General features: G+C 35.3%; 1 protein-coding gene across 1 annotated transcript; it reads left to right on the top strand.

Moving 5' to 3' along the window:
* Positions 1-382: 382 nt before the first annotated feature.
* On the top strand, positions 383-1,275 carry LOC117637678 (cysteine-rich repeat secretory protein 38-like). The gene has a single exon (XM_034372643.1). It carries the CDS (start codon positions 491-493, stop codon positions 1,220-1,222), a length of 732 nt encoding a protein of 243 aa, XP_034228534.1. The 5' UTR covers positions 383-490; the 3' UTR covers positions 1,223-1,275.
* The last annotated feature ends 14,763 nt before the right edge of the window (positions 1,276-16,038 follow it).

The following is a 16,038-nucleotide window of genomic DNA, read 5'->3' as shown; positions in this document are numbered from 1 at the left end:
AAATACTTCCTTCGTTATTCTGTAAATAGGAACTTTTATATTTTTTATCAATGATATTATTCTCTTATAATTAAGAACTCCTACATTCTTTATTAGTGACAGTATAACATGTGTGTAAAAAGTTTTCCTTTTACATTTTTCATGAATTATTTTCACACATATATCAAACTGTGATTTTCACAATAGAAGAATATCTCTTATTCAGTAGAGGAGAGACAAGCAATATCCTTTAATTATTCGTGGCCAGCTTGAATTCGTCTTTCAACATCATTTGTGGAAAGCTTCCTCCACAACATGTCAAAACCCACCTAGTGATATCCAGGCTTATTATATTGGGTGGATAAGAGTTTTGACTAGATCCCAATTTAAAATAGTCAGCAATTTCAACTCCGGCGATGACAAATTTTTTTTAGAAACTTCCCATATATGTATATATTGTGTTCATGGATAGAACAACTTAAACCCAATTTTTGAGTCTCATAAATCCATCATGATATTCTCCAAATCAATCCCTCTTTGTTTCTTGATCCTCTGTTTTTTCCACCATTCAGCCATTGGTGCTTCCCCACTTTACCATTTTTGTTTCAGCCCAGAAAACTACACTGCTAATAGTTCATATGGTGCCAACTTGAATTTGTTGTTCAATCGTTTATACACCAAAGTTCCTCCTTCTGGCTTTGGCCTTGGTTCAACTGGTCATGCCCAAAACCAAGTGAATGGCCTGGCCCTTTGCCGTGGCGATGTCTCAAGCCAAAACTGCAATACTTGTGTGATTGGTGCAAGCAAAGAGCTTCGTGAGCGTTGCCCTTATAGCAAGGGAGCCGTAATTTGGTATGATCATTGCCTCTTAAAGTACTCAGACGTGAACTTCTTTGGGCAAATTGATAACAAAAACAAGTTCTCTATGACAAACGTCCAAGCGGTAGAGAATAATCCCACACTCTTCAATGAGAAAGTTCAGGAATTGTTAAGTGGGTTATCTAATGAAGCCTCCGATGCTAATCCGAAGTTTTATGCTACCGGTGAAGTACAACTCGATACATTCACAACATTATATGGTATTGCTCAATGCACGAGGGACCTCTCTAACGTTAATTGTAAGAAATGTCTTGATGTTGCAATAAGTGGACTGCCAAACTGTTGTGATGCAAAACGAGGTGGGCGTGTTGTAGGTGGGAGTTGCAATGTTGGATTTGAACTTTACCCCATAGTTGGTACTTAGCTAGATCATAATTGCTATAAATAAATAAATAAATTTGTAATTGGATCAGTGTATTATTATATATATATATATATATATATATATATATATATATATATGCTACGAATAAATGAAGGCTGGTAGCTTATTGACTAATTTGTCCAACCTCATTCTATGATCTACATATGTTTCCGTAGAACTCTTGAGCTGATCTGCAGTTTTTATTCTGATAATTGAAAAAAATTATATTGACCATTACTGTTATTTGATGCAGATAGTTAATTACAAGAATACCCCTGAGGTAAAGAAATATATCAAATAAGTTAAAGATATCTGGTTAGATTATTAAAAAAAAAAAAAAAAAAAACAATATTCCCAAATCAAAACGACAATAAATCAACAAGGTCACAAGCCGCAACCTCTGGCAGTAGCAGAGTTGGTGCTTGAGACTCAACAATTTGTTACATTTGAGCCCTTAACTCTTGCAACATACTTCTTGTTTTCACGTACGGCCTCCTGACGTAGAGCCTCAATCTCCAGTTGCTGCTTTCCACAAGAATCTCTGCAGCAGCATCCCTCTCACGTAAGGCAAGCATCTCATTATGATCCCCATGAATATCATGATGATCATGATCAGATGTTGTCGTCGACGGTGATGTGGCATCGGAGCAAAAGAAAGACTTGAAGCGAGAAAAATTAGTAGACTTATTGAAGCTCCGGGACGAATTAGGGTCATTCTTGCTGGGTGTAGTTTTTGCAGAATCTATATCGCTTGTGATGGTGTTTTCTTTGTTACAAAATTTCACTTTAGAGTACAATCCCAATGTTAACCCGTTTTGATTTTAATCTTGTGATGGTAGGGTAAAGTTCCCCAATGGCTTGACATCCATTGGTGGTCAACAAGTCAATTTTCTTTTGTGCGTGAGCGTGCCACTGATAAACCCTAGCAGACTTCTAAAAAAATAGATAACTTGTGCCCCCAAGTTACTGATTCTTAAACAAACAATTGTGAATTTGAGTGAGAAATATCTCCCAAGTAAGTTCTTTTCTTACCTCAGAATTATGAGGACTTCACAATTTTTCACAGTACAAAATTGGTAGTTCTTGCCAGAATAGATAAAGAGAAGACAAACTGTTTAGGCAGAATTGCTATTACAGGACTCAAAAGCGAAATGGCAATTCCGAAAAAGACAACAAAACGTTGGACTTCGATTTCTGCCTAGGTAGCTGCCTTGAACTGGGCTAGAGCTGACTTCCCTGTAGGGGCTTTTTTCTTCCTTGAACTGACTTCCCTGTAGGGGCTTTTTTCTTCTGGCAGCTACAAATGGGCTGGGCCGCCGTAAGAAGTAAACTGAAGAAAATATCCCATGTGTCTGAGTTCAAAGATCAGACCTCAAAATGCTTCGAAAGGATGGCAAAACCTTAGGAAACATCTTGGTTACCTTCACCAACCGAAAATAATGGCTGCTTATAGATGATTTCTTAATGCTTACAGATAAATTTTCTAGCTTGGCATGAGAGGCTTGTGGCATGGGAGCAAAGTTGTCATGAGTTTAGCACTGAAGAGAAAATTAAGTGTTCTTAAGGGAAAGATGGGGTATTAAGGTAGGAGAGAAAGGGTTTTGCAGAGAGGTTTGGTTGATAATAAGGGAAAGAGAGAAAAGGGTGACTTGATTGCCTTTTCTGGCAGCTTGACAGAGACTTTGTCAAGTGTTAGAACAGCTTGCCAATAGGGAAAACTAAGGGAAAAGGATGGGCTGAGCACAAAATTGCTGGGTTTTGAGAGTAAGAGAGGAAGCTTGCTCTCTGGTTGTGGATGATGTTTGTTGGGTAGAAGAGGCCCTATTTATAGCCGATGGAAGCCATTTTTTCCAAGAAACCCTAATGGCTTTCGTCCCATTTTGCCAAGTATTTCCCTTCCTTTCTCCTCTCCTCCCTTGACTTTTCCCATATTGGTGAAATTTCCTCAATCTATTTGCACAAAATCAAGGATTTTTGGGAGCTCAAGGCCCTTTCACGCAGCTAGTAGGAGACTTTCATTCTCAGCTATTTCCTTTTTTCTTTCCTTCCTCCTTCTATGGCTAGATCTGATCAAGGAAAGCAAATGGATATACATGCTGGTTCGAAAGGTGCCTCTCCTCCTGATAGCTTGCGTGCTAATATCCCTTTGTTCTTCAGATGTTTTGTGCTTGGAACTTGTTCCTTCCCATGTGCTGGAGCAGCTCTGCATATGTGGACATCTTGCTCCCCTCATGGCTTCTGTTTTTTCAGCAAGGGGCTGAGGCTTTTGCAGGTCTTTATCTTAGTTACATGGGCCTTCTATGACAATGGGTTGGTTTATTAAATAAATGAGCCAACCTCACCAAGTGTTGGCCTATTGTGTTGAGGTGTTTGGCTAATTTTGGTTAAGCTAATGGGCTATTTTGGCTAAGGTAGTTGACTATTTTCTCCTTTATGCTCACCCACATGTTTGGGCTTAAGAAATGGGCTTGAGTTCCAAGGCTCCCAAGCAACCCGAAACCTCCATTTCTTGGCCCATCAATGGGCCTCATGACAACTTATTACCATCCATACCACAACCCACTCAAGCAAGCCCCATGCATTTGTGTGGCTTGGGCCCACTTAAGCTTGTAGCGTGGGTGGTTGTGAAATAATAATTTCCTGCTTGGCATGGCATGTCGCTTGGCATGTTTTTTAGTTATGATGCTTGATGAGATAATTAGCATGGGTTTATAGAGCCAGTGCTTATTTCGACTCTTAGCATGACAGATTACATATTTATTTGGAATGGCATGTGGATTATGACTCGTGTGAGCGTGAATGACGAACTTTTGCGTGTTCCAAATCAGATATTTTCTTAATAAAACATTGCGTTGGGCTGAGAATTTGTTTGAGCCTAACCCTGAATTTTTGGGCCTCAACAAAACCAAAGCTAGGTATATCAGATTTCAATTTCCAATAACGGTAATTGGTTTTTAGAACTTGGTAATATTTTGAAAAACTGTCCAGGAAATGGTCTAAGCTTTTTCAGCACTTCGGGTTTCCATTTTTAATAGATACAAAACCCAATTGTTTTTTTGTTTGTGGGCTTTTCAACAAAATGGGCTGGTGTGCAAAAGTTTGGCCCAAACACCCAGTCTAATTGTTGTGTTCAGTTTGAGGCCTGGTGGCAATGGAGGGCTTGATGCATTAACGTCCGAGTTTGATTCTCCATCAGTGCAGCTCTCAAAGCTCACATATGTCTCAGGCAGCTGTTGGGCGCCTTCCTCTTGTAGGTTTTCGAGGGTTGAGGAGGAGGCGGAGGATTCTTCAAATATGATACTTAATGTTTCTGACATGATGGTTTCCAAATATATTCTGCTGATCAAGGCAAGAGATGCACAATAAATATAAACCTAAAATAAATAAACACAACCATCACACATGTTAAGAGCTGGTTTTGGATAATTTAATTATCTTTGAATTAATCTTGATGCCAAGAAAAATGCGGCAAAGTTTTACCAGCTTCCAAAGGTTGTCATGGAAGGACAAGCTTCCTTTAGTTGTACACTCCCATGAGTGTTTCTTGATCCCTTTATATAGATTAGGTGGTTCTTGAGGTTGAGAGGTTTTGTCTCAATCCGTATGTTTGAATGATTTGAGGGTTTTTTTTTTTTTTTATACAAAGAATGCACAAGTGGATAACTAGAAATGTAGTGTGCTTGGCCTACATGGACAGAAGAATCAGAGCTGTACGAGGTTGGCAGTTTTATTGGTAACTTCACCCCCCATGCAAACAACGTTTGAACCATTCATGAAATTGCTAAACACTAGAAACAAATGCTAGCTAACAAAGTATCGAAGAAAACAGAAGAAGGATTTAAAAGTAGCTGGCCCCAAAACCGTCTTGGTCGGTCAAAATTTGGGCCTATCCTCCACTTCATTAACCCCCAACGTTGACCTCCCTTCTAATGGATAGATCTAGATAAGTCTTTAGTCCTAACATCAGAAACTCTAGTAGACCAAAAAAAAAAAAAAAAACATCAGAAACTCTGGTAGCAGTTATTTAAGACGTCTCTAACAGTGGTGTCAACGGGATTTAGACCAGTGAAAATGAACTTTGATTTGCATACCAGTGGTGTCAAGTTTGAACCCCTATGACACATTGTGGTGTGTTAATGTAAGCTGAAACCAAGAAGCCACTAACCATACAACCTAAATTTCGGACGAGCGGAAGTACAATGAAGCAACATGATATCGACTATCATAGAAAATAAAGAGAAATAAGGAACATAGGATTTGGAGCTCATGGCTTCAGCCTATAAAAGGCCAATTAACCCACGAACACAAAGGGAGAAGGGATATGACATTAGTTCTTACAGGTAAACCCTCTAATTCTTAACAATGTCCTGCTTCTCAACTACAAGCATTTGCAAAGGTTACCAAAACCATCGAACTCCCAAAATCTGAACATAAACACTTCCATTATACTTAAATGTTTCGAAAAGTACAACAACATTAGACACCAAATTCTTCCAACAACCACTGAGACAGAAATCATTATTTAAGATGATGATAGACATAACTGCTATAGATACTTCTGTTGCGTGCATTTGATTTTATTTATTGTACTTACCAACATAATCCATATTGGAAGAAGCCACATAACGTGCCCCAGGGACCTCTCCAACTTCTCGTATGGAATTTTTGCCATACTCATCTAGAAGGTTTAACTTGTTGAGCACATTCCCAACTGAATCTATTAGAACCGCTGTTGGTACCGTATGGTTTGTTGTTGATCGCCACCCAAAAGTCTCCAGCTTTGGTTCTCTTCATTTTAGCCGGCGGTCCCAAGCTAGTGAAGTCAATCAGTCTCGTTTTAGCGTTTGGACCTTTTGTCCAATACTTTTGTATCAATTTACACATTCTTTCAATTTGACTATAGATTATCAACCAAAACTCAAGGCCCACAAAGGAATACCATATGTGTGTCTTGGTGGGTGTGAGGGCAGATCTAGAGCTGAGATATCACTCATGATCATATCAGGTGGTGATAAGAAGAAAAACAGAAAATTTAAAAATAAAAATCCTGAGATAGTTTACCTCATAAATTTTCCATTTTTGTCACACAAGTGATCAGATTACAAACGGACTCGGCCCATGCTGGAACCATAAGCCCATTCCCAGATCTTTAATATTGACTGATATGAAATCCGCAGTAAGTGAGTCAAAATGGTACTCCTTAACGATATCGCATGGAAATTAGAAAATACTATAAAGTAGTACAGGAGCCAAGTTTCGACCCCACATTCATAACATTGTAGCAAATTCACAATCAGACCATTCAAACCAACTATGGTAGCAAAACTCACAAGACATAAAATAATCCCCAAGTTACTGATTTTCTAGGCAATCATGTAGCTAACCAATTCAAAAGGCAATGCCAAAACCAAGTTCCTAATCCTCGAGACCATATGCATCATATCTTGTTTTGGACCATCAGAATATCAGTCAACTTTATCTCGTTTTCACCTTATATCACCCTTATTTCCTCATGAATTTAATTACGGGGTCTCCTCCCTTCTTTTACTCGATATAAAAGATAAATAATTTCTGTTAAATTATGACTATAGAACATAATCTATTAATGTGCTTTTTATTAATAAGTTCATTTTAACATGACATATTATATAATTATTTGAGAACTATGGTGATTAATTTGGCTAAATTTTTTCTCAGTGATCAACTTAAATTTTCATGTAAAATAAAATTCAGTGACCAAAAAGATATTTAACCCAAACAAAAATTAAGGTAATATGACAAAGTTCCCCATGCAGTGCTATAACAAATATCTTTTCTTCTAGACAAAGGCTTCTTGCAAAGTTTTGTTCCACAATTATTACCATCCTTTTAGTGGGTTATTGAAACATTTAGTGGGATTACTGAAAAGTTTTGACCCACACAATCACTTATGTGACAATTTCATTGGCATTGCATGTCCTGAAATTAAGTATGATTAATTCCAAAATATTTGTATACATTTTATTAATATAAACTAAAGATAATATTGTATAGAAAGTTTTTTTCATGAGAGCATGCCTGAATTCATAATTTCTTTTGTTTTGTAGGATGAAGTATGGAAGTGGAGGGAGTGGTTTGTGGAAATGAAGGAAAAGCAGTGTGTCCACATAGCTTTTGGAGTTTGTCCAATTTCAACAAGTTATATGGTGGAATGAATTCCCTGAAAAAATGTGTGAATTTTATTGCTATCACCAATCGCGTCCGCAAATGAGAATTATCGACTTGTAGATGTCATGGATGACTTTTGTGGGATTTTAATTATCAAGAGAGAAGGTTTGATTCATTGCAATTAACCAAATCTCGTGATGAACCTTTTAAAAAACAATGCGGTAAAAAGCAAGTGTGGGGTTGTCACAAACTTTGACCAAAGACTATTGATTGTGTATTTATTGGACACTAGTCTCTCCGCAAGCGCTTCAGCTCATGATAGAGGTTTTTTTTAGAAATTTTTAATTTTATTTTAGAACTAAAAAAGATAATGGGTAGTTGTGTTCCATAAAAATAGGATCCATTATCTGACTTTTATTTTAATTTTAATTTTTTTAATATAAAAATTGTGAATTTACCATATTATCCTCATTTAATTAATAATATCAACTCTTAATGTTTGCATTAATCAAGAGCAAACAATAGTGCTGCAATTGAAAGCATTAACTGTTTATTTAAATCAAAAGCATTAATTCATTCCAAGCCAAACAAACTTGACAAATCGATACACATCATTCTAGGACACACATGCAAGAAAATTAAACATAAACTTATACGTAGGTTCGCAAATTCTTCTAACACCAACAACATTAACATCAAGCCATAAGTCTTTCATAATTTAAAGATAATAAGATTTCGCCTTTATTTGCACTTGTGGAGAAACCCAAATCCTTCTTAACATAACAGGTCCTGCAAACTCCAACCCTACAACTAAAATTAAACAAACTAGTTAGCAACAATTAACGTTAGCAACAAAACTACAATCAAATTCAAAAGTGCCTTACATTAATTAGCTTTGGGGTTTTTGCCACATCTGAGCTTGTGGTACTCAAATTCAGACATGTTACTGAACTTCCTTTGGCATTTTGGTTTCTTGCACTCAACGAATTTTGACTTCGATCCCCTGTGAACCATTTTCTGATGATTTATCAACCCATTGTTATTTTCAAATTCTTTTGAGTTCATGTTTCCATCAGAACAGAGGTTGCACGTGATAATTTATCCTCTTCCCACATCTTCAACTTTGGCCTCAACAGCCCAAGGATGGTTGTCCTTGATATGCTTAAGCACCAGAGCATAATTTTCGAATGGAATGTCACAGTAGGTGCAGAATACAGCTTGCTCATCAAATTGATTATTCATTTCTGAATTCAATAAAGAAAGATAAAGAAATTAGTCAAATACAAGTTCAAAACCCATAGGGAAAAGTCATAAACCAAAGACTAAGTCCCCTTATATCATAAATAAAAAAGAAAAGAAAACTAGTACTGAGAGAAGCTGGAGGGTCGAGTGAAGGTGGAGGTGAGAACTTCAAGTACATACATATAATCAAAGATCACTTACCCATTTCAGCCATTTGGGAGAGGGAGAGAGAGAAATGTCACTCAAGCAGAGAGTTTCAAGAGATATAGAGAGAGTGCTAGCTAGCTAATCTCAGTGAAAGAATAGGAGGGTACAATGGGAGCTTTATACTAGAGCTCCAAAGCCATGTGTCTATTTATTTTTATTTTTTAAAAAGTATCTTCCTTGTGTAAAAAGACATATGTGAGTTGCTGGTGAAAGACGTAACTCATTTAGAAGGCAAGGTGTTAAAGCTTTGAAGCTTCAAAAAGTCTACCAGAGAAAGCACGGCCCTAACCAAGGGGAGCATGCATATAAAAAAATAAAAAAATAAATCACGGAGAGACCACAACAAACCAAATATGAATGGACGGATGGGAGCAGGTGAGACTGCAGGCTGTGATTATAATCATGATTCATATCAAGTATTCAATAATCTAAAGCAAATAAATAAGTATCAAGACTTTTAACTAAAAGCTGCTTCCATAATTGTTACACGAAGAAGTGATGTGGAGAAAACAACGTGACTTTTTGTGTGTGGGTTAAATGGTACAATCGGCTTCTGAATTAATTTGATCAGAAAATAAGTGGTTAATCGATCCGAATAGTTGGTTAACGTAAGAGAAATTAGTCTACAAAAAGTTTTAATTTAATTAACGGAATAACCCTTTATTGTTCCAAACTGATTCGTGCTCAGGCATAATTCAACGTGAGCGATAGCATGGGGTCCCTCCACATTAATTATGATGTGATAGTAATTGCGCCTCATGATCATGGGGCCTCTCCACATTGTGCACGTCTTCTCACTACATGAGCATGCAATAACATTTTTGCGTACGTTGTTTATTTTTTATTCCTATATTTGGGGTTGGGGGGAGAAGGAAACCAAAATAACTTGTCTTGGACTTATAAAGAGAAACTTGTCTGTGTTGTGAGGGGGGCCACAAGCAATAACACTTGTCTTGTACTTATATATTCTTCCTAAATCTGTAGGAAGCCTCTTGACCAAAAAACAATCTGCACTGCAGGAAGAATTTTGGAGGGGGCTTGAAAAGTGAACCACAAAATTAGGGGCTGAAAGTCTTGTGAGGTCCTTGACTTGAATCATCCCATCTCATTCGTTGAAATTATAGTCTTGGAAAAGGCACAACTAATCCATATTATCTATAAGCTCTAGCGTTACATGCTAACTTGGTTCAACTAATTCATATTATATTTATATATAGGTAGACGTCTAAATTAGGTTCAAACTATCATGCAAAAAGACAAGGAAAATGCTAGGATATTATGATAACGACTTGGTGACTTTTGTGTCTGCAATAAACACATGTGCCAGATCAAGGCACAGTGGTGTTTGTGCATGGGACATGAAAAAGAGTCGTTTTTGTGTAATACTCTTGCTTCAAATTTTCTTCCTCTTTCTTTTTTTTTTTTTTTTGGCAGATGATACCTGAATTTCAAACTTCAAAAAACATTGACATCGTTACTGAATTTTAAATTGTAAAAGAGTAAATTTAATCTGATATACGCGGCTCGCTCTCGACCGCTAGATACACAACATGGAAGAAAATCCTTTGAATCTTGTTTGTCATCTTTGGAAGATTTTAAGAGCAAACTTTAGCACCACAAAAGTACGATTCCAATACTATCTATCTTCTCATTCTCAAACAACATGATCAACTGAGCCAGCGAGTGATCGAGGCATCAACTTGTTCATGGAAATGCACTGGTTAGTGGGTTGGGTTGGGATAACACTTGAAAGGTTCCAACGCCTCACTGCTTGAAAGGTTAACCACAAAATTAGGGGCTGGAAGTCTTGTCAGGTCATCCCATATGTTGAAATTCTACTCACTCCCAGGATAAGGTTTAATTACTGGCGGTGATGGGTTAGGCAAAGTGTGGTAAGGTTTGTTCATGAGAACTAAATAAAGTGAAGACAAAATTAGTGTGACCTTGTTTGTAATCAAGTCATTGGTACTTAAATTCCTGCAGGTAAGAAAATAGTGTGAATAAACAAGGTTTGTAGTTGTACGTATATGCAAGACACATAAACTGTTCCTTTTTCAGCATGGTCTCAATGTAGCCAGGGGGCTTTAATTCATGTGGTGTAAGATTGGTAGAAGTCTAATTAAGTTCAAACTATCATGCAAAAACATAAGGAAAATACTAGGATATATGAGTAGAGGCATCAACTTGTTAAAACAGGAGATGGGTGTCATATATGGGCACATATATGGCTTTTGTGTCTCTTATATACATACGTGTCATATCAGTGGAATAAGTGGAATCATCTAACCAAAATCCCATTCAGTTTTCGATCCTAAAATCGAAAGGTCATTCTAAAGTGAGGGTCTTATAAGAGCAGCTCCAGCAATGCAGGCCAGCCCAAGGCGAGGGCAGGGAAGAAAAAAAAAAGTCGCCCCAGCGTGTAGCCTAGGCCCGAGGTGTTATAAAAAATAATAGTTTTCCTCTTTCCGTAAATCCAAATACAAAATATTTATATTATAAATAACATATAAACAAATTGGAAAGTTTTGAAGGTATAATGAAATTGAAGAAAACAAATAAATAGGTAAGTAAAAGGAAAATAAATAATAAGTAAGAAGGTGAGTTTGGTACGGTGAAGCACGTCAAAGACGCTGTCCTAAAGCCTTTGTAGCCTCCCTACGTGCAGGTACTGACGGTCTACAAGACTCCAAGATACGACCCCTTGTACACAAACTCAAGATCCGCTATGAGCACGTTCACAGACAGATATAGGTATCCAAGTCACATAACCATTGCCCAAAATAATAATAATATAAAGTAGAGAATATATGTAAAAGTAGACAAGGAGAGAATTAGAATGTGTATGTGATATTCTGATAATGTATTGTGTGTTATTGTGTGTATTGTGTGTATATGTGTGTATCTGTGTGTATCTCAAATGTGAAGGAGGAGTGGCCTTTTATAGGCATCCAAAAACATGTAACCTTCACCAACCATAAAAGTCCACCAACCATAAAATTAAGGCATTCACCAACCAGAAATAAAACCTAAATATTAAATATTTATAACCCCCATAATAAATAAAATAAAACAGCCAAAATAATTAAATAAATAAAATGGTTAAATTTTTAAAACCTTTTAAAATTCCAACAATCCCCCACAAGGTTTTCAAAATTTTACCATGACAAAAAAAAACAGTGAAAAATATATAATATATATATGGGCAATATAATACTATGTAATAGGTGTAGGTGCCTTCCGGGCTTGAACCTTCACTTAGTGATGATAGTCTCCATTTGAGGAACCTGAGTGTACATAGTATTGAACTCGGCACCTTTGATCAAACTTCAACATATCCCACACATAGTATTAGTTGAGACTTGGATGCGGGGTAGCGCTATTTATGGCCATGCGCTAATCTTGATTCTCATGAGAGTTACTAGAGAATAGCCCAATTCTCATAGTCGCGGCCTCACGACGTCTCTCACTTAGGTGAGTTCTCCAAGAGTACATGTGACCTGCACCCTGTGGGAGTTTGCCCGCCTCGAAACTCATTCAGGGATAAATCCCTTCCTAACGTCACATAAAATAGCACTTTTGCCTTAGGGATGAGCAGAAGAATATCTCAAGGATATCTCCATAGTTTTATGAGTGCTATATGAGTCACGCAATATGGATTGTTTCTACCACATTGAACTTCCTTCATGGGATCTCCAATCACAGAAGTTGGGTTACCTCCCTAGGTGACTCCCTTATGGGCTTAAGCACATCCCCCTTGACATTTTGCATTAATAGCCTCCTCCACGAGGCATGCATATCAAAACTAGCCTTCACAAGGCATATATAATGTAGGTCATGTCTTTGTTCTCCATTTTAGCGCGCTTTAAACCTGCATGTTATTAAAATATTTCCTACACAATCTTGCACACAAATAATTAATGGATTTCACCTCAGTATAATTGGAAATTAAATACGCATTGGTATACAGTTAAGTATAATGGAAATACATCATACATTAAATCTTCTGATCAAGAGTACCTCTCAAGTCCATGAAACTTTGAGTACACCTGCTACCACTTATGAACAACAATATAACAATTAATTCATTAAATAAATTTAACTATAAACACTGAGTATTTCAGGATACCCTTACTCCCATTTGTGCACTCCAAATGGTTGAAATCATGATCACATATCCAAGTTGAAATTGTATCTTGTCGATTCTCAATATGAACCTATAAGACAATAAGAAGTCTCTACCAAAATTTTATGCCAAAATCATCATTAGTTGCAAATATTTTCGTATCAAATTGAAGATAAATTAGTCTCATAATAAACTTGCATAATGAAACAAATTTCATACAGACACAGTATGTTTGCCAATAAAATATAAAAAGTATTATGTCACTAAATGAATCTTTCCCATGAGAGCATAAAGAAATTGAAAACACACAAAAATATGGGAAAGAGAGAAGGAAATGAATCTAATATTTTCCAGTATAAAAGCAAAAATTGCTTAATGTTACTAACAAATTAAATTACAGTACTAAAGTTCCCATTTAGGAAAATTCAACTTCCACAAATTGGTCCACACGTTTTAAAATAAAAATATTAATAATTATCAAAACGCAAATAACATAAGCATTGAGCGTTAATTAAAATAGAATAAATCTGAATAAAGGAGATATGAAAACTTATATAATAAATGTACAAAATAACTTCAGTTTTAAAGAGGTAATCAAATCACTCAAAAACTGGAATATTAAATTTTAAAAAATAAGTATTGATATTAATTTTGTATTTGAAATACCCACAAAAATTCCAACAAATACCCACATAGTTAAGGAAAAACTCAACCCCCACAAATTAAGGGAATTCTCAAATATGTGAAGACTGTGCCAAAATTTCATTTATTTTTAAATTCATAAGATATGTACTCACAGTCATCTTGATAGTCATTGTAAATATAATAAAACCATCGAAAGCCTCAAAAGAAAAAAATGCCTCAAAAATTTAGGGTTTGAAAGCCTTACACCAAAACTCAAAATTAATGCCACTTACAGTGATATAATTTATTATTTCATTTCAGTTTTCTCAGGAGGATTCCACAGTGTACACTTCATGGCAATTAACTCAATGTGACATCTGTCAAGACTTTATAATCAAAAGAACATTAGTTCACTCAATATATTTGTATCAAGATTAACTCAAGTAACTAATATGAAGGATTGCACAATCGAAATATATAGGTGTTGGCAACTTTAAAAAGAATCCAAGGCATTAAAACAAAGATGTAATTAAATTGCATAAATGATTAGAACATTAAAGGCAATAATCACCTAACAATATCAACAATTTTACTGCCAAAATAAAAGCTCTAAATGTCATGAAATTGACATTAAAGTTTTGAAACTAAAGCTGCATAAATTAAAAAAAGAAATAAAATCTCGTAATTGAATGTGAAATGCAAAAGCTTCCAAAAGAAGTTAAGAGCAATTAACTAATTCTGGAATCAAAAGGAGCTAACGTCCAAGGTGTTAAAGTGATGCATTTATACTACCCAAAAAAAAAAACGGTAGGTTTTTCTCCCAAATTCAAAGTTATGACAGCCATCAAAATAAAGAATAATTAGGCTCAATAAAACTTGCAATAATATCACATAAACTCTCTGCACGTTTTCGCAAAAATTAATAGATATAAATGAAAATAAGAATCAATATAAAAATTGAATACACAGATAGGCCAAATCTAAAACTGACGCAATATTAGATTTTGAATTCAGAATTAAACTAAAAAAAACTGTTTGCACCTTTTTTCTTTCAAGAATTTGAAACCAAAGTAAGTAGTATACTACACAGATTTGCAAGGATGCAACAATTGAATATTCAAATCAAATTTATCTTCATAAAAGAAAACTTAATTGTCTGTTGACCAATAATGCTTTATTCCTTCATAATGCATTAAACCACATAAAGATAGTGTATAAAAACCCAACATTAAAACAGTAATTTCAAACACTAAACTTTAGTGCTAAGAATATATTATAATTGGTTCTTAAGTTGGTATGAAGGACTTCCAAAAGTAAGAACAATAAAATGACATTAAGTCCAACAAAAAATAAGGGACCGTTATATAAAAGAAGATTGATGGCAACCAAAATGAATGAAGGCAAATGTAAAAGGCCCAACACAATAAAATCAAATATAAATACTTGCTTTGAAATTACAATTAAAAGAAAAAATAAACCAAAGATTTTGAAACACTTCAACGTTTCGGTTTGAAACACTTCAACCATTCAACATTGGATGTTTCACTGTAAATTAATTAATGAGTACTAATAAAGTAATCCGTAATGAAACAATAGAAGCTATTTAAAACAAACAGTAGCTTAGAAAAACATAGCTCACTTCAATATATATATTTTCCATTATTTCAATGGTCATTAATTAGCTTTTGAATGCTATTAACAATTTTAAGATTCTGAAATATATTTTAAAAACAATTGTGCTGTAGAAAACGGACACACCACATAAAATAATAATACGTTGAGCTATAATAATAATACCACATAAATTAGTCGGTAGGTTTTATTTTCAAACACTAGCAGTAATTTCCCAAACGTTAGCAACAAATTATAAACATATAAATGTACCAAAAATATTTAAAGCAGTTGAAATTGTATAGACAATATGAAAGCTTCAAACTGTATCTACCCAAAATAAATCGTAATTTTCATTTTGAAAATCCAATACAAATGCAAAAGCTTCAGTCAAAGAGTTAAAAGATATTAAAGCTAGGAATACGGGAAGAAAACAACTTTAACTTACAAAGGCTTTAGATTGTTATAAAAAATAATAGTTTTCCTCTTTCCGTAAATCCAAATACAAAATATTTATATTATAAATAACATATAAACAAATTGGAAAGTTTTGAAGGTATAATGAAATTGAAGAAAACAAAATAATAGGTAAGTAAAAGGAAAATAAATAATAAGTAAGAAGGTGAGTTTGGTACGGTGAAGCACGTCAAAGACGCTGTCCTAAAGCCTTTGTAGCCTCCCTACGTGCAGGTACTAATGGTCTACAAGACTCCAAGATACGACCCCTTGTACACAAACTCAAGATCCGCTATGAGCACGTTCACAGACAGATATAGGTATCCAAGTCACATAACCATTGCCCAAAATAATAATAATATAAAGTAGAGAATATATGTAAAAGTAGACAATGAGAGAATTAGAA

Source organism: Prunus dulcis, chromosome 8, assembly GCF_902201215.1.
Source record: "Prunus dulcis chromosome 8, ALMONDv2, whole genome shotgun sequence".
Classification (NCBI taxonomy): Eukaryota; Viridiplantae; Streptophyta; class Magnoliopsida; order Rosales; family Rosaceae; genus Prunus; species Prunus dulcis.
This window is presented reverse-complemented; position numbering and strand designations above follow the sequence as displayed.